Source organism: Sciurus vulgaris, assembly GCF_902686455.1.
Source record: "Sciurus vulgaris genome assembly, chromosome: 1".
In the NCBI taxonomy this organism is placed as follows: domain Eukaryota; kingdom Metazoa; phylum Chordata; class Mammalia; order Rodentia; family Sciuridae; genus Sciurus; species Sciurus vulgaris.
In genome coordinates this window covers 30,093,269-30,111,916 of record NC_136461.1, presented here as the reverse complement: position 1 = coordinate 30,111,916, position 18,648 = coordinate 30,093,269, and the positions used below count along the sequence as shown (strand labels likewise).

The following is an 18,648-nucleotide window of genomic DNA, read 5'->3' as shown; positions in this document are numbered from 1 at the left end:
TTGCACAACGACCAAATCATCTTAGCTACACTTTTCTTAGCACATGTCCTCATTCTTCAGTGATGTGGCTGCAAAGGAAGGAAGGCTGGATGACAGAAGCTTGGGCAGGGAAGACTTGAAGTCCAGAATGGCCAAGAGCAGGTTGAATTGCCAACTGCCTTCTCCCTGGAGAACTAAAGAGGGTTGAACCTCATTGGTGACCTCCTAGGTGGGACAGAAGCAGGGAGATGAGGAAGTTAAGAGGTGGATGCAGACCACTCCGCTTAACAGTGGGCAGTGAAGCAAGGGGGAAGAAAGAGGGATATGGAGTAATTCACCAGATGGCTGATCCGGGAAGGACTTTGTATGTTTTAATAAGAGGCTTGATTGTCCGTGGAAAGGAGCCCCTGGTAGAGCAGCAAGATGAGTGGAGGCTGCTCAGACCCTGTGGCAAGGTCTGCAGAACCCGAGGCCTCTAAGCCTGGGTCCTGGAGGAGAGAGGACTGGGCCAGGACGGTGCTCACAAGCAGAGGCAGCTGGGGATGTGGAGGAAATGAAGGGCTGCGGGTTCGGGGGTCGGGGGAAACGCTGGGCCCAGAAGGCCAGGCTGGAGGGGTCTCCCAGCAACCCTCTCTGCCTCCTCCCAGAGAAAGGGGATCATGTCTCCATCCCGGGGGTTCTGGCAGGCTGGGGCCAGGAGAACGGCGGGTGGGCCCCGGGACCTGACTGGAGCGGGGCGGAGCTGGGCGGAGGGCGCCTGCCTCCCTCCTCTGGTGTTCTCAGGTGACAGACCCCGCCAGACCCCGCCCCGCCTCGCTGCACTGTCAGGAGGTGGACCCGCCGGTCGGAGAGCAGCCTTCGCCTCCAGTGCGTGCGTGGAGCCGGTACGGTACCCGTCCTCCAGAACCCGCCGCCCGCCATGGCAGCCGCGGCCGCCCCCCGCGGCCTCCTTATTCTCCTACAGGTGCTCGGGCTCGTCCTGGCTCAGATCGTAAGTCCCGCGGTGGCTCCGGTGCCAGGGTCCCGGGTGCGAGGTTCAGGGTTCAGGATCTGGGAGTTTGATGAAGGGCTCTGCCTGTCTCCCACCCTCCACTGACGCCGCTCCGCCCGAGGGGACAGCGGCGCAGGCCCTCTACGCGTGCATACACCGTCCGCATCGCCGCACCACGAAAGGAGGTGATGAGCCGGGGAGCCTGAGGGCCCCTGACCCGAGATGCTCGGCCCTGCCCGGGACAGGCAGCGTAGGGCAGGAACTGGCGCCCGGTCCTGGCAGCGGAGGGAGCCCAGGTGGCGGGGAAGACAATGCTGCCCATTCACCCGGCTGCAGAGCCTCCACCCCCGCCGCCTCCCAGGGGGCGCCGGCTCCAGCCAGACGCCGCTGTCGCGGGACTGAGGCCTCTGAGACCCGCCAGCGCGGGTCTTCGCTTCCTAGTGTCGGCTAGGGTGTGCGGGCACCTCACGCGACCCCTGCACGGGTAGGATAGAGTCCACGCCCTGTCTGGTGCCGGCACGGGTCGCAGCTCTCCAGCGGTGCGCCAGCCTGGCACTTCCCCACCTGGGGAGGACATGGGCATCTGGCATGAGTGGGACCCCTGCCTGAATCAGGGCTTGCCGGGTAAGAGGAACATCCCAGGAAGAAAGAGCAGGGTGCTCCGAGTGGGAAGAGAGTACATCCTTCCCCTCCCTTTAGTCTCCTTTCTCTGTATCTCCTCCACTTTCCCATCGGGTTTTACCCGCACCAGGGGGAGAGAAGGAGGTGCCAACCCACCTCCTATACCTGTTGCTCGCCCAAAAAGAACAATACGAGCTACCATTCATTGAGGACCACAGTCCGGTAGGCACTACTTTGTGTATCATCTGTGATTTACTTGAGCCGTTAGCATCCCCATCTGTTCTCCACTACGACAGCGCTAGGACATGTTACAGGGGAAGGAATCGCTCATAAACCTTTCATCTTCCTGTGCCTGTTTCTTCGCTCTCAAATTGCGGCCCAGCATTCGGGTTCTGAGCATTTAATAAAATAATGGACGTAATGGTACACAGTACCTGGTGCGCAGTAGGCACTCAACAAACAGGAGTTCGCGGCTCCCTGAAGAGCAAGCTCTCTTCCGGGAAAGGTATGGCACTGGAACATCGTTTCCAGTGTCGTTTGCAGCCCTTGGAACCCCCAACACCCTGCACTGAGGGCTGCACCCCTGCATGTGTTTTCAGAGAGGACCGCCAGGAGAGCCCGGGCCCCCAGGCCCTCCAGGGCCGCCAGGAGTGCCTGGATCTGATGGCATCGACGTGAGTCTCTAACTCTGGACCTAAGGGGGAAGGGAGGCGGCGGACAAAGAAGAACTTGATGAGCGATGGAAATAGGGTGGGGATAGGGAGCGGGTGTCTGAAGGTGTAGTATCCCCAGTCGCCAGTAGGCGGCACCAGCCCGCACCACAAGGAGCCCGTTTGTTCAGCAGAAACCTCAACCCAGTTCTGAAATGCGGAGCCCGTTATAGCCGCTCGCAGACAAGGGAGCGCTGTTCGATCTGACGACCACAGCTCACAGCGAGTCCTTATCCCTCTCCCTTCCTTTCCTCTTATTTTTGGGTAGGAGACGCCTTAACCTCTCGCACCGCCCCTGGCACACCTAGATGCTTCTTCAGGATAGCTAGGGAGCCTTGACACTCCCATTTATTCCCTTTCCTCTTCGCGATTTAGAGTCAGCTGGGCTCGTTCCCCTCTCCTGCCTAGCATGGTGAGGGTTAAAAACCTCATTCCGGAGGCTCCCCCAGGAGGTCAGCTCTATGTTTACCGTCCGGACAGACTTCTATTCAGCGTGGTGCCCCCGCCCCCAAACACAGGGAGCTGGGCCCCAGCCAGGCCCAGGCTACTGCAGGCTCAGGAATGCCTGGGGGCCTCTCTGGGGCTGAATCTTACTCCACCGGCCCTGACTGTCTCCGCCAAAGGTCCTTTGTCACTGGTAAAAGAGGTCCTTCCCTCCTTGGGAACATCTACCCCCTCTTAGTCCCCTTGGTCTTTGCCCCTGCCCCAGCCTCTTATCCAACTCAGTCCAGAACTCACTCAGTCCAGCAGCTACCCACTTCCCTCCTCCCTCTCTCTTCTAAAACTCCTGCCCCTTTTCTCCCCACAGTTGCCCAAGTCCAAGAGGGTCAGCTCTCCCAGCTACCTTCTAGCCCACAGCTCAGTTGCAGGCCTCATAACTGGCATCTTAATAGCAGCGGGTCTAAACCCCTCTGCATGTGGATATCCCCCTCTCCAGCTGCCTGGGGTTGGTCTCAGTGAACCTACGAATATGTTGGTGGAAAAGGGGGCTATATTCCCTAAAAGTGCAAGGCTGAGGGAACCCAGGATAGAAAAAAGGAGCTTGAGGAGAGGAGCCTTTGGGACTGGCCAGCCAATGGCCTGTGGATGCTCACTGGGGAAGCATGAGTTATAGTGTTGTCTCATCAACTTGAATCTTTCAGGGTGACAAGGGACCCCCAGGGAAAGCTGGCCCTCCGGTGAGTGCTTTTCCCCCTTTGACTTCTGACTTTTGATTTTTCCAGTTCTTGCTTCCCTCTAGCTAATATTTGCTCCATCTCTATTTTCAAGGGATCCAAGGGAGAGCCTGGCAAACCTGGGCCAGATGGGCCAGATGGGAAGCCTGGGATTGATGTGAGTACCTGAACACTGGGCAGGGCAGGTTAGGGCTCTGCCTGTTAACTTCCAGAGTCCACTTCTGGCTTCTTCATTCATCTTCTGTTCAGAGATGGGCATCAGGATTGAGAATCTCCAGCTGTGAGTCTCCCCTCCACCTTCATGTGACTTGTGACCTCACTAGAACCTCATACCACTGAATCACTAGCAACTGGAAGGGCTCCGCTTTCTGTGAGGTTCAGGGTTTTCCTGCTTGTCTGTAGCATCAGGACTTAGTATCACATTTCTGGCCTCCAGGGATCAGTCTGAGTACACCAGGTAGGGCTGACCTTTTGTGCCCTGCCTTTTCCTCCCTTATCTGTCCCCATCCCCTCCAGAGCCTCAGACTCAACTCAGGAGAGGAACATCATTTAGTTGATACCACAGAGCTCCCAGGGGCTCCCAAAGCTATAGGCTACTAGACACAGCCAGCTACCCAGCGGGGAAAGGACAGTCATCTACTGGGGGATACATTTAGATCAGTCATCAGCATGGGAGGAAGGAGGAGCACCCATGAGTTGCTTCTGCCCTGCTAGCTCAGAGATGTGACCAAGGCTGGGACCAATCCCCAGGCCTCCCTCCCAACTTGTCCACACCTGACAAAGATTACCAAGCACATCGCCTCTACCAACACATTGGTTCTCACATCCATCCCAGAGGCAGAAGCATGATTAACTCAGTTTGAAGATGAGAAAACTCGGAATCAGAAAAGTCTCCAGGGCAGACATCAAGTAGATGGGCAGCACAGGCCCACGGCTAGGTCTTCTAGACTTCTAAAGTGGGAGGCATGAAACCTAGGCCAACAAGTCTTCGGGCCTTAGTTTCTCATCTTTCAAAAGAAGATAATTGTTCTTCTCATAACTCCCAGGGTTACTCTGGAAACCAGGGAAAGGGGAAAGGAGGTGTTAAGGTCCCCAGGCCTTCATGGGATTTGGTGAAAGGAAGACTGGGTCTAGTCAGGAGAGTTCCCTGAACCCGTCCTGTCCCCAGGTCAGGGAGTATGTTGCCCCCACCTAGTCCTACCTTCTCTTTCTTCCCCAGGGTTTAACTGGAGCCAAAGGAGAGCCTGGTTCCATGGGGACTCCTGGAGTCAAGGTAAGTGGCCTGCTGGGGACTCAGTGGGCAATCTAGGGCTGGAGTTTGGGAGGGGCTGTAGTAGAAAGGAGCAGGGACCCAGGACACTCCAGTCTCTAAACCTCTCCCATTGTTCTTCCAGGGCCAACCTGGGCTCCCAGGCCCCCCTGGCCTGCCAGTAAGTACAATATGCAAGGGCTCTGAGGGACCCTCTGTGGGTAGGGAGGATCTGTGGAGGTAGCCATGAACCCAATTTTCCTTTCTTCTGTTCCAGGGCCCTGGTTTTGCTGGACCTCCTGTAAGTCCTCAGAGATGCATCAGGGTCCCCAGGACTCCCAGGGAAGAAGGGGACAATAGTAGGACTTCCAGCAGAATAGTGCTCATGGGGAAGGGCCAGCAGGCTATGATAGGTCCAGAATGGGTGGTCTTTGGAGATGCTTCTAGCCCACTCTGTGCCTATCCACTGACTCTGAAAGTTTTTGTCCTTCAAACCCCATCTGTCAGTCTCTCTGGTGTTGGTAAAAGTCAAAGTGGAGAAGGGGCTTTGGGTGCCTGTCCCTACATTCCTGCCCAGGGTGGACTGACACTGTAAGGCATCCTGGACATCCATATCTCTGCGCCCTAGGGACCACCAGGACCTGTTGGCCTCCCTGGTGAGATTGGAATCCCAGGCCCCAAGGTGAGTCCCAGCCTCACTCTGCCTCTTGCCCGCTGTCTCCAGGCTGGCAAACTGGGGTGGACTCCAGGGTCCACTTCTGGGCCTGCCTCTGGCCAGCGATGGCAGGAGTCGGGGTGTCCTCCAGGTCTGGGGCAGAAACCTGTCCTGCTGAGTTCACCCTGCAGGTCTTTCAGGAAGGCTAAGGGCTGGTGCCACCTCCCAATAATGTGCTTGATCTCCCCAACATAGTGACTCTCAGGAGGCGCCCTGGAGGGCAGGGTGGACAGGGCAGTGGCAGGAACTGGAAGACGGGCTGGGAAAGACTGAATGGTGGTACGATTTTGGGCCTCTTTTACTTCCAGGGGGATCCAGGACCAGAGGGACCATCAGGGCCCCCAGGGCCCCCTGGGAAACCGGTTAGTGTCCTCAGAACCCCCTTTCCCCACATGGTCACATGCCCCTGGGGAAGTGGCTTGGGGTAGGAAAGGGTCAACTCAGCCTCCATCTTCATACATCTCCCCTCAGGGGCGTCCAGGAACCATCCAGGGCCTGGAAGGCAGCGCTGATTTCCTGGTGAGAAGTGGGGTCTGGGCAAGGCTGATGGGGGTGTTGTGGAGATAGGGTCTGTGGGTAGTGGGGAGCGTCAGTGATACAGAGATTTAGCCAGGTGAGCTGGGAAGACTGGGGAGTTGGCAAAATGGAGATGCACTGCTCAGCTGGCCTGAGCCAGGCAAGTGACCTCAGAGTCCTGTGGGATTTCCTTTCCAGTGTCCAACCAACTGTCCAGCGGGTGTGAAAGGCCCCCCAGGGCTGCAGGGAGTAAAGGTAAGAGCCTGTGTTCTGGGACGGTGAAGCAAGCTATTGGGAAGAGACCTCACACTGAGTTCACTCCTTCCTTCAGGGGCATCCTGGCAAACGTGGGATTCTGGGTGATCCTGGCCAACAGGGGAAGCCGGTGAGTCTGAGGACTGAGGGTCATGAGATGGTGGCTAGATGGAGACAGTCCTACAGTGGCCTGTCCCCTTTTTTCATCCTTTCGCCTGTTGCTGTGGGTCCAGGGGACAGAGCCTTGAGCTGGGAGGCAGGAAGCCTATGTTCCAGACCAGTATGTCTCTGGGCAAGTCCCTTCTCCTTTTGTGGTCTCAGTTTCGCATCTGTATATGGAACTGCATGGTTTAAAGGCCCTTCCTGTCTGCCTATGATGGGGAAGGTGACTGGTATCTTTGCTTGTTTGTATATTTGTCTCTTCACCTGCCCGCCTGTCTGATAGCTCATCCCTGTTCTTAGGGTCCCAAAGGAGATGTGGGTGCCTCTGGAGAGCAAGGCATCCCTGGACCACCGGTAAGAAACACCTCTTGGGGCTAGGGATATAGCTCAGTTGTAGAGTGCTTCACACACATACACATACACACACACACACACACACAAAGAAAGAAAGAAAAGAAAGAAAATAAAGAAAGAAAATACCTCTCTCCAGTGGCCTCTTTCTTACTGGGAGCCCTTGATAGAGTCATTCTCCTGCTTAAGGCCTCAAGTTTATAAGAGACATGTGTCTGGCTGGGAGTGTCTCTGGGTGGGAAGAAGGAGACTGAGGCTTTCAGGAATTAGGGGACAGGAACTAAAGCTGTCAGCTGGAAGGCCTGGTTGAAGTCGGGGTTCTGCCACTGTCCTTCAAGTGGCCATGATGAGTCCCTCTCCATCATTGAGCCTCCATTTCCTATCTGTAAGACAGGGACTATGCTGCTACTTCAAAGAAGCATTGTGAAAAGGGCTGGGAGGTCCAAAAGGACATCGTGAAGCGGGCCTTTCAATTGCCTTCTTATCATTTTTCTGTCTTGACAGGGTCCTCAGGGCATCAGGGGCTACCCAGGCATGGCAGGACCCAAGGGAGAGATGGTAAGTAAATCTAGGTGTGTTCTGCAAGAGCTGCTGTGGCCAGCCCTCAGGGGTCCAGCCAGGACTGATCTCAACCCTTTTCTCTCCTCAGGGTCCTCGTGGGTATAAAGGCATGGTGGGTTCCGTTGGTGCTGCTGGGTCACCGGTAAGTCTGCTTCTGTCCCCTGCACCCAGGCTGGAACTCCTAGGGCTACAGAGTGGGTGCTGCTCTCCCTGAACCTTTGTGACCTAGATTGTTGTTCCTTCTTGCCAGGGTGAGGAAGGTCCAAGAGGGCCACCAGGCCGAGCTGGGGAGAAGGGTGATGTGGTGAGTTCTCAGGCATCCCTTGTCCAGTCAGTGCCCCTGGGGAGTACTGGGCTGGACTCTGTTCCCCTCAAGGCTGGTGTGTGTATACGCACACAACTGCGTGTATGTATGTGTGTATGCATGTGTCTGTGTGTGGGGGTGACGGCTGGGAGGTTCAGACAATCTGTGCCAAGAGCCCAGTTGGCCTAAATTCAGATTTTAGGAGAAGCCATAGGATTCAGTTCCACGGTCACTGGGGCCAGACAATGAAATTCCAGCAAATCAGCCATGGGGCTAATGAGATTTGGATGCTGGTTCTCCTCACTCTTCTTTTTTTTAATTAATAGACCTTTCCTGAGCAGTTTTAAGTTTATAGAAAAACTGAACAAAAGTACAGTTAACTATTTCATTATTATTTTTAATGCAAATTTTAAGATATGCATAAAAGTAGAGAGTATGTTATAATGAATCCCATATGGCAGTCTCGTGGGTTCCAGTTATTGACAATTTGCCACAGACTTCATCTATCCCCCTTCCCCTCCTTCCTTTTGTTATTGCTTTGCTCTGATGTTCTCAAACAAATCCTTAGAATTGTGTCATTTCGCCCCTAAGCACTTCAGAACATAGCTCTCAAAAAAAAAAAAAAAAAAAAAATTTCTCATATAATCACATCATATCACAACTAACAAAATAAACAATTATTCTTCCTCCCCACCACCATACTGGGGATTGAATGCAGGGGTGCTTAACCACTGAGCTAAACCCCCAGCCCCTTTTAATTTTTTTAAAATTTTGAGACAGGGTCTTGCTAAGTTGCCTAGGGCATCCCTAAGTTGGAACTTGCAATCCTCCTGTCTCAGCCTCCTGAATTGCTGGGATCACAGGCATACCTCACTGCACCTGACAAACAATTATTTCTTTAATATCACCTAATAATCCCTTTTCCTACCCAGCCTAGCCCAGTCCAGCTCAACTGCTTGGCATTGACCTCTGTACCCTCCTCCTGGTTCTAAGTTCCTCTCCTTCAGAGGGACAAAGGATGATTGTGCCACAGGCACTCTGGGACCCAGAGGCCACTGATTTCAGCTGTGCCCCTCTCTTTGCAGTCAGGCAGGGGCTCAGTATCCTGAATGTGACCTGATCTCTATTGACTTTCCAGGGTAGCCAAGGTGTTCCAGGACCCCAGGGGATAACAGGCCCAAAGGGAGCAACTGTAAGTGCCAGAAGCCCAGTCCCTGGCCCATGTGGACAGGGTTGGGTCAGTTTGTCTAAATCCCTAGAGGAAGAGCCTGAATTCTAGACTGAACTCTGCTGCAGGCAGACTGGCTCTGTAACCTGAGAAGTACCTCCTTTTTTTGTGCCTTAGTTTCTTCACCTATAAATAGGGGTGGCGCTGTAGAAGAGATCGTGGGAACCTTATAGCAATGTGGGGTACTCATCCCCATGAAGGGGGACCATAGAGTTTCCCACTTCAGTTTCCCTCCCCCAGGTGGCTGGTAGGGTTTCCTGAGATGGGCAGACCCATTCCCTACCTGCACACTGCCAACTGTCACAGAGGGTCATGTGTGGGTGGTCTGACTCCAGGCATTTTCCCATTGTGAGTCTCTCTTGAACTGTCCTCCTGTGTAGGGCCCCCCAGGCATTGATGGCAAGGATGGGACCCCAGGTACACCTGGCATGAAGGTAAGAGGGGACTGCTGGGTTTCAAGTCCTCTCACATGATCCTGGGAGCCTGGGAGCTGGGATCTTCTGGAGTGTCTCAGGCACATCTCTTCTTGCCTCTGGTTTCCCTATCTGCACCTGGGTGGAAGCCAAGGACTCTTAGCTGCCGCTCTAATTTGTGCTTTCCTTGTCTCTCCAGGGTAATGTAGGACAGGCAGGACGACCAGGAAGCCCAGGCCACCAGGGCTCAGCGGTAAGAATCAGGTGGAGCCACACTATTCATGGGCAAGTTGCTTCTTCTCAGTTTTAGAGAAGCCAAGCACTCTATTGCCCACCTTCCCATGAGGGCATGGGTGGCTGATGAGATTGAAATCTACACCTGGTCTCTTGCTCTCTCACCCCCCTCCTGCCTCATTACCACCTCTTGTGGTTCCTGGCTGCACTTAACGCCAATATTTGAACAATTGCTCCAGCCTTCTTTTTGGTTGTTCCAATCTTAGGAAAGTCATTCAGTAAACAGCTATTAAATACACACACTAAGTGGCAGGGAAAGGATAAGTAGGACAGATGCCAATCCCTGACTTTGCAGCTTATCTTTTCTATGGCTGCCATAATCTGACTTCAGCCTACCCCTCCAACTTCATCAGCCACTGCCCATCTGTCCTTCTTAACACTGCTGTGGCTTTTCTATCTCCACACGTTTAGGCTTTTGCTGGTCCTTCTGCTTGGAATGCCCTTCCCTGCTCTCTCCGTGCCTTCCCGCCACTCAGGCCTATCTTCATTGCATATCTTCTTCTGGAGCCCAGTCCATGGAAGCCCACCTGCCTCCCCGCTCAGGGCTCTGACTGGCCAAAGTCTGCTTATCTGGGCATGTGCAGGCTTGTGTGCCTGCCTGCAGTCACTGTGGGCCTAGATGCACACAAGGGTGCTCATCTTTTCCCCGTGGACACAGGCCCTGGTAGGCAATCCATTCTCTGTATCCCACTCATTTCCCACCAAGCCTTGGGGCAGGGGTGGAAAATATAGTCAAGTTTTTGACACCACGCCTGGGTTTTCTGTTCAGCTCCCACAAGATGGAGGAAAAATGGATTGGGGATGGGAAGCAAAACAACAGGTGCATGTGGTTCCATTGTGCCAGGGTAGAAACCGATGTCTATTTCTCTCTGCAGGGTGTGCCAGGCCAGCCTGGCACAAAAGGAGGTCCTGGAGACAAGGTAAGGTGACCCCCAACTGGGAGCAGAATTGGTTCCATATGAGCAAGGGAGCTGGAGGGCAGGAAATGGGACTTGGCTTAAGGACTGCTAGGTCAGCTAAGGCTCTCCAATCAGCCCCCTTCCTCACCCCCTACTACCTTGTCCTTGCCTTGCCTTAGTGGAGACAGGATGGCATGGCTTTAAATCTAGAGGAGAAACAAACAGAAAAAACACAGAGGACTTGACCAACAACACCTTTTCCCCCTCCCCCACTCATTTGATTGCAGACTGTATTCAGTGTTCACTGGGCTGAGGCCAAGGGCTAACTGGGTCACCCAAAGTAACCTGAAAACTGTTTTCCTGCAGGGTGAGCCTGGCCAGCAGGGTCTCCCTGGATTTTCTGGTCCCCCTGGGAAGGAGGTAAGTGCCCTATCCACTGACACAGGGACCTTTGGCCCTTCCAGGTCTGAGGGCTTTGCATTCAGTAGGGCCAAGGTGAGGTCATGGGGTGGAGCCCCAACTTGAGGAGCACTCTGGGTTAGTTGGGTGTCTGCCCTGACCCACTGACCATCATTCTCCTTTCTGGGCCCATTTCCCTAACTGAAGCCAATTAGCTGAGACCTGAGAGTGGGGAGGGATGACCCAGGTGTAGAAGGGAGGGTCCTCCTAGGCCTACTGTGTACCCCCAATTTCTCCTTCCTTCAGGGAGAGCCAGGACCTCGAGGAGAAATTGGTCCCCGGGGCATCATGGGACAGAAGGTACGTGTCTGATGCAGTGGTCCCTTCCCTGGAGTACTTGCAGCATCTGGCACTGGTAGACCCAGGATCTGGGTCCTCTCTCTAGCAACGCCTCAATTTGCTGGTCTGTGAAATGGAGTAAAGGACCCCTTGCTGGTGACAGCAGGAATGGAGGACAGCTGACCCTGCCAAGTTCTGGGGCCTGGCAGGGGGTGGCTATCCCTACTGAGAGCCAGGGCATGACCTTCCTTTCCATTTCAGGGTGACCAGGGTGAGAGGGGGCCAGTAGGTCAGCCAGGTCCCCAAGGACGACAGGTGAGCACAGCCAACTAAGGGGGTTGCCTGGGCATATGTGGGCACCTCATTTTATTTCTCTCATTTCTTTTCTCCTCAGGGTCCCAAGGGGGAGCAGGGACCCCCCGGAATTCCAGGGCCCCAAGGCTTGCCAGGCATCAAGGGAGATAAGGTGCGCCAAACGGGACTGGAAAATTCCTGGGAAAGCAGCCCCCAAACTGGGGGAGGGGGCAGGTGGCAGGTGGCAGGTGGCGCTCAGTTAGATCCTGAGCGCTCCAACAGCGGGCCCCAGGACTTGGGTCTGGGGTTGGGGTGGAGCTGGAAAGAGGGGTGTGCGGCGATCCTGGAGGGACCCTGTGGCCCCTCCCTCCCCGGAGGGGAAACTCAAGCCGCTCTCTCACTTTCTCCAGGGCTCTGCAGGGAAGGCCGGGCCCCGCGGCGGAGTGGTGAGTCCCAGCGCCCCCTTTAGGTCCTCCTGGGGTCTAGAGCTTGGAACGTCGGGTCGTCTACGCCTAGACTTGGCGGCCCGCCCCACCTCTTATTCTCTCTTTGCAGGGCGACCCGGGGGTGGCCGGCCTCCCGGGAGAGAAAGGAGAGAAGGTGAGTGGGTGGTGCGGGGCGGGCGGGGAGTGAGGGCTGCGTCCCGGAGTCCCCACCGTTTGGTGATCGTGCTCCCTGTACCGGCAGGGCGAGTCTGGCGAGCCGGGGCCCAAAGGACAGGTGAGTCACACCCTCCGTTCCCGCGGTCACCTCACGTCCCTGGGCCTGGGCCTGGGGCCTCCTCCTCCCGCCCCTCCCCGCCCCTCCCCGCTGACACGCCCGGCCTGGCGCCGTCTCACCCGGCGCTGCCTCTTCCCCACCCCCGCAGCAAGGAGTCCGCGGAGAGCCGGGCTACCCTGGCCCCAGCGGGGATGCTGGCGCCCCAGGGGTGCAGGGTTACCCGGGGCTGCCTGGCCCTCGAGGACAGGCTGGAGACCGAGGCGTGCCAGGACAGCCAGGGAGGCAGGGCGTGGCGGTAAGTTGGCCCGAGGGCAGAGGGGTTCTGCTAGCGAGATCTCTTTGGGGGTGCCACTTAATTCCCCAGTCTGGGAGTGCTTTCCTGAGGCTGGTTCATAGAGTATGGGCGTGACACGTGAAGCAGGAGGGGTTTCAGTCAGAAGCTAAACTCCTTCCTGGGAGATAACAGGATTGGAGGGGGTCAGAGGGCGCAGGAGTGGCATCCTGGCAGCCAGGGGCTTCTTCCTGAAAGGCCTTCTCTGCTTTCAGGGCCGAGCTGCCAGTGACCAGCACATCGTAGATGTGGTGCTTAAGATGATGCAAGGTAAGAGGAGGCGGAACCCCTCCTCATAGCCCATTTCAGGGCTTGGACACCCTTCTGGAGCGTCTCCACATGGCCTTCCTTGCCAGAGGTTCTGGAGTCCCAAGTGCTCATTCCAGCTCGGCCTCCAAGGAGCTGTAGGAACCTGGATATATTACTCTGGACAGGGCCTAAAGAAAAGGGAACCTTTTTGGGTGGGGAGGGGGGAGAGGGATGAGGGGGATGGGTGGGTACCAGAGATTGAACTCAGGGGCATTCGCCCACTGAGCCACATTCCCACTCCTATTTTGTATTTTATTTACAGACAGGGCCTTACCGAGTTACTTAGCTCCTTGCTTTTGCTGAGGCTGGCTCTAAACTCTCGATCCTCCTGTCTCAGCCTCCTGAGCTGCTAGGATTACAGGGGTAGGCCATTACACCCGGCAAGAAAAGGGAACTTAAGCGTGGGACTTTTTAATCTGTAGATAGAGGCCAGGGACCTTCAGGATGCTTTGCCTTCCCTAGTGTCTCTGAGTTGATACCCATCTCACAGACCTCTCTTCCCTCTCTTCCTCCAGAGCAACTGGCAGAGGTGGCTGTGAGTGCAAAGCGGGAAGCCCTTGGAGCAGTTGGGATGGTGGGTCCCCCAGGACCTCCTGGCCCCCCTGGATACCCAGGCAAGCAGGGACCACATGGGCACCCTGGACCTCGGGGCATTCCTGGCGTCGTGGGAGCCGTGGGTCAGATTGGCAACACTGGGCCCAAGGGTGAGTGCTGCTGCTCTCTGAAGGGAGTGCAGGATAGGCAGTAGGAATTTGGCCAAGGCTGGCTGAAGTTCAGTCTCTTGTTCCCCACCCCCACCTCAGCCAGACTGTGGAGAAGGCACTCCTGGGCTCTTCCCCCAAAGCACATTGATGGAAACCAATGCACTGTTTTATAGGTTTGGGAGGATTATTTAATTTACTTACTGGTAACCCCCAAAACATCATCTTTCCATGTCTCTAGAGGTAGACTCAGAATCCAGACTCTGCTACTTTCTCACTGTGGCCCCCAAACAAGTTACCCATTAATTTCCCTGGGGCTTAAATTTATCATTTGTGAGATGGACATGTTAATACTACCAACCTGGGCTTGGGTTGTGCTCAGTGGTAGAGTGCTTGCCTAGCATGTGTGAGGCACTGGGTTTGATTCTCAGCACCGCATATAAATAAATGAATAAAATAAAGGTCTATCGACATCTAAAAACAATAAAAAAAAAATAGTACCAACCTCATAGTGTTTAGTGGGGATTACCTTTAGAGGTGATTTATGTAGTTATTCTTAGTCTACTGCTTGGTACATTGTACATAGTGTACTGCTTGGTAATGTGAGGTATTGTTTTTGTATGTTTTCCTGTAATTAACTTTATCAGATGCATAGTCTTCCATCTTTTATCTGGACCTCTCTTTATTTAACCAGCCCTCAGTGGTCATTTACAGCTTTCCCCTATTTTGAACTAGCACAAAACTGGAATAATTGCTGTATGTAAAACATGAATTAAATAGCAAACCAGGTGGGAAAAAAAATTTCCAAATTCTGAAAAACTAAGATCCCCCTTTTTGTCTGCAGGAAAGCGTGGAGAGAAGGGTGACCAAGGAGAAGTGGGACGTGGGCACCCTGGGATGCCTGGGCCCCCAGGGATCCCAGGTAAGAACTTGGCCCTGCTTGGCTATAGTTGTTCCTGAACTTGGGGATTAATGACTTACAGACACCTGGGTCTCTTCCATGGAGGCTTCACACTCAGCCAACTTGGAGCACCTAGGAGTCTCTGGGTTGGGGGCTGGCTGGGAACTGGAAGCGGGGACTCTGAGGACTCCCTGAGATGTAGTTAATTTATGAAGGGGAAGGACAGGCATGTGCTCCCAAGATTCTCTGACTGGGAATCGGGCATAGTGGATATTCCCAGAATCTGTCTGGGGAAGAGCCCCTTCCTCCTATGGCATCCCTGGCCTCATTTTCCCATCTGAAATATTTCCCCACTTTAAGATTTCTTGGGCTGAGTCAGGAGAAGGCCCTAATGTCTTGACTCTCTTTTATAGGACTCCCTGGCCGGCCTGGTCAGGCAATCAATGGCAAGGATGGAGACAGAGGATCCCCAGGGGCTCCAGGAGAGGCAGGCCGACCTGGGCTGCCAGGCCCTGTGGGGTTGCCAGGCTTCTGTGAGCCTGCAGCCTGCCTGGGGGCTTCAGCCTATGCCTCAGCCCGACTCACAGAGCCAGGGTCCATCAAAGGCCCATGAACAGCAGGACAGAATACAGCCCACAGGCATCCTGGGTCCCCTTTGAGTGGACATGCACCCCAGCCCAGGAAACTAACTTTCCCAGGACCTTCTGTCTGGGACTCAGTGGTCCTAAGTACAGAAATTCTAAAACATGGGGAAAAGGAGGGGAGGGCATCGGAGTGAAAAGGTAGCTGACAGGCCAACTGTCACTGGAAAGCGGACCCTCCAAAGGGAACAGGATGGACAGGGTGGCTTTCCTTCTGGAGCACCACTTGGATGTTACCAAATGTCTCCTTTATCTGTTCCATTCTCCACTGGCCATCTTGTCCTTGGGACAGGTTGGCTGAGGTCTCTCTTGGTTCCTGATCCCAGTCTCAACTCTATGGACTCACTGGGTGACTGCTCAGAGTGACTTCTCTGAGGTGGCCATCCTTAAGCCAGCCCCACGTCCTTCCTGCCTCTCATCTGAGTATTTAAACATCCATCTCCCTTTTCTTTTGGCATTACTCTCTCCTACCTCCTTCTCCCAGGATCTACCATGGTCTTTCTGTAAATAAAAGCCCCCAACTTGGTTACAAACCAGGACATGAGTTGTTGGGCTCAATTTTTCTTTCTTTTTTCTTTTTCTTTTGCAGTGCTGAGGATCAAACCCAGGCTAGGCAAGCACTCTTTAGGCTATATCCCTAGACATGGGCTCAATTTCTTGTGGATGGGGATGGAGGTTGTTGCTGAGCCTTTACAGCCTGGGCAGAGTGGCCAGGGGATTGAAAGGGGAGTGGAGATATGTGGCACATCCTGAATTGTGATCTTGGGGACAGCATGGCCTGTATAAGGAACATCTGTGGGGAAGAGCTAGGGAAGGGGGTGCAGATAATGGTCTGTGTGGCTTTGGGCTTTTGGGTAAATCCCTTCTGAGCTTTTGTCATGTCATGTTTATTCAAGCCTAGCACACCCAGTGTCCATGGCCTGGCACCCAGGAGGTCCTCTGGGAGTTTTGGTGCCTAATATGTGCAGCCCTAGGGTAGGAGCTTAGAGTGGAAGATAGAAGATCTGGTTGATGCCTTCCAGGGGCTTTTAAGTTAGAAAAACAAGATGTGGGCCTGAATGATCAAAGTCTGGAGGAGACTAGTCCGTGGCTCTCTAAGCCAGCCAGGAGCTTCTTCAGAAGGAAGGAGCAACCAATTCAAGGAGCAACCAATTTCTTTGCCCCAGTATTGATTTGAGCATCTGTTGCCTACAAAGGAAGCACTCTGCCAACCCTAGCCCTTTGGAGAAGCTGGATTCCAGCCTGAGGTTCAAACATCTACTGAGGCCCTCCCACACCTCATCCTCATCCCTCCTTTCCTCACCACTCATGATAGTGACAGCTGAACTCCCTTACTCCATCCCAGGGACAGCTAGGAAGGCCAAGGTGGGGTAGCACCAAGGGCCACTGAGGTAGCTTTGCTCTTAGTGCTTGGCAAATTCTGTTACAGCATCCCAGGTCCCACAGATGTCCCCTGATAAATGCCTGCCAGGGATCTCTTAGAATACAGAGAACTGAGGGCCCAGTGGAGGGAGGGGAGAGGATGAAAGCTGCCCTGGCCCTGAGGCTCTCAGCACTATAAACCTGGGCCACACACTTGGTCTTGGTGCCTGAAACCTTTGGCTTAGAGAACACACCTACCCCTTGAGGTTTCCTTATTTGCAGACCCTTTTCTAGTCCCTCTCTGTGACTTTCCAGCACTGGAGGGTTTCAATTACCACAGAGAAGGTGATGATTCACAATCTCAAGCAGAGTTTCACCTCATTTCTTATAACTCAAGCATTTAACAGGACTGAAAGGGGACTAATTCCTAAGGACCAGTGGCCAGTACCCTTTATGAGACTTTTTGGTGGGTGAATTTCACTCAGCTCATTTAATGTGATCTACAAGTCTCCCACATGCCTCTCTGGCCTCATCCTGATGCTCACACCCTGGTCCATTCCACTCTAGCCATGCCAGCCCCTGTGCTACTCCTCAGACATTCCATGCCATGCTATGCCTGCTGTTGGAATACTGTCCCCCAAATACTATCACTGCCAGCCACCTTGCTTCAGGCCTCCAGGTCCCCTTCCTGGGCTTGATTATTTCTTCTGAGCATTTCTTCTACTCAACATAAAACACTAGACTATGAACTCTATGAAGGCAGGAATTTTGATCTCCCATTTACTGTTATTCTCCAGCACACAGTAAGCCCAATAAAATATTTATGAAATAAATGGATAATATGCTCAGGTTGCTCAAAGGAGTAAGACCCCACCAATCATCAAACCAGAAAGGAAGGGACTTGATCTCAGCCTGTGGGTGGCTGAGGTGTGTTCAAGTGGCCAAGTGGCCCAGTTACTCTTTCTACTACCAAGAATAGGGACCAGGCCCTCTATAACCGAGTCTTGGGAGACAGAAAATCTACTGCAACAAGTTCAAGGCCTGTCTAGGCAACTTAGCAAGACCCTGTCTCCAAAATAAAATGAAAAAAGGCCTAAGGATATATCTTGGTGATAGAGTGCTCCTGGATTCTCTTCCCAGGAGACAGGGAGAGTGACACTGCAGCAAGACAGTTCAGTCCCTTCCAGAGGCTCACTGCCAAATCCAGGACACAGCCTGGCCCACCTCCCTGAACACCACTTTGGTCTATACCAGGACTTCTTGCTGGAAGCACTGGGAAACCCTACCCACTAGTCCCCTGCTTCTACCTTCGCTCCTATCATAGAAGCCAGAGTGACCCTGTTTAATCAAGTCAGAGCATGTCACTTCTTACTTTGAACAACTTCCCACCACAGCAAGAGCCTGAGTTCTTGCAATGGCCTACTACATTTGTCCCCGCTCATGACTGTACCGCTTACTCCTTCCCTCCAGCACACAGCAGACTGGCCTCTTGGGCTCCCACCACAAAGCCTTTATACTTGAGGTTACCTCTTCCTAAGATGCCCCAGATACCTGCTTGGCTCACCAATCACTGAACCCTATTACACTGCTTTTTACACATACATACCTATGACAATGTTTAGCTTATAAATTAAGCACAATAGGAGGATTAACAATAACTAATGATAAAAGAATTATAATATGCTGTAATAAAATTAGGGGAATACAGTCTCTCTTGAAAGAGGACAAATAATATTTTTTCAACATGGTCAGAAAGCAAAATCATGCATGGGGGGGACTACTATATCTTATCTGTGATTAACCATCATCTAGACAGTCACAGGGTAGCTCTGACCCAAAGATAGAGCAGTTACCTGCTTACCAGGTGTAAGCAGTCCTGGTTTCATGTTTTTAGAACAGGTGGGGGTATATTCCTATTCATCTCTACTTCAACTTTTTAGGAAATCCTCCTCCCTGAAAACCACCCTGGATAATAAGAGCCTAGGATTTCCTGGGCATGTCTGATATTGCAATCCCATCCCACCAAACTACACTCATCCTGACATACAAGTGCTTTTGTTACTTGCTCACATCGTTATGATTTGTTTTTGTTTTTGCAGTGCAGGGAATTAAACCCAGGACCTTGCACATGCTAGGCAAGCACTCTCCTACTGAGCTACATGCCCAACCTATCCCAAACAGGCAGAATTTACTAGCAAGCTCTCAGACCTCAGCAAAGGGTCAACCCA

General features: G+C 53.4%; 1 protein-coding gene across 7 annotated transcripts; it reads left to right on the top strand.

Moving 5' to 3' along the window:
- The first annotated feature begins 496 nt into the window (after window positions 1–496).
- COL9A2 (collagen type IX alpha 2 chain) lies at window positions 497–15,597 on the top strand. 7 transcript variants are annotated; one of them, XM_079113128.1, is made up of 33 exons: window positions 1,142–1,594; window positions 1,722–1,813; window positions 2,191–2,265; window positions 3,444–3,479; window positions 3,571–3,633; window positions 4,696–4,749; window positions 4,871–4,906; window positions 5,003–5,026; window positions 5,354–5,407; window positions 5,749–5,802; window positions 5,912–5,959; window positions 6,155–6,211; window positions 6,288–6,341; window positions 6,674–6,727; window positions 7,229–7,282; window positions 7,374–7,427; window positions 7,536–7,589; window positions 8,728–8,781; window positions 9,198–9,251; window positions 9,430–9,483; window positions 10,400–10,444; window positions 10,790–10,843; window positions 11,129–11,182; window positions 11,423–11,476; window positions 11,556–11,627; window positions 11,866–11,901; window positions 12,011–12,055; window positions 12,143–12,175; window positions 12,324–12,470; window positions 12,722–12,776; window positions 13,331–13,519; window positions 14,361–14,438; window positions 14,831–15,597. In XM_079113128.1, exons 1-33 carry the CDS (start codon window positions 1,546–1,548, stop codon window positions 15,028–15,030), a joined length of 2,136 nt encoding a protein of 711 aa, XP_078969254.1. In that variant the 5' UTR covers window positions 1,142–1,545; the 3' UTR covers window positions 15,031–15,597. The 7 variants fall into 7 exon arrangements, with proteins under 7 accessions (XP_078969255.1, XP_078969254.1, XP_078969256.1 ...); XM_079113129.1 differs by lacking the exons at window positions 1,142–1,594; window positions 1,722–1,813 and adding an exon at window positions 497–970; XM_079113130.1 differs by lacking the exon at window positions 1,722–1,813 and having other exon boundaries at window positions 1,145–1,594.
- Window positions 15,598–18,648: the final 3,051 nt, after the last annotated feature.

Excerpts from the sequence above, each read along its gene's own strand:
- COL9A2 (XM_079113128.1), top strand. The coding sequence starts at position 1,546 with ATGGGCATCTGGCATGAGTGGGACCCCTGCCTGAATCAGGGCTTGCCG. Across the intron at positions 9,484-10,399 it reads CAGGCCACCAGGGCTCAGCG|GGTGTGCCAGGCCAGCCTGG; the intron begins GTAAGAATCAGG and ends TTCTCTCTGCAG. Across the intron at positions 12,056-12,142 it reads CGGGAGAGAAAGGAGAGAAG|GGCGAGTCTGGCGAGCCGGG; the intron begins GTGAGTGGGTGG and ends CTGTACCGGCAG.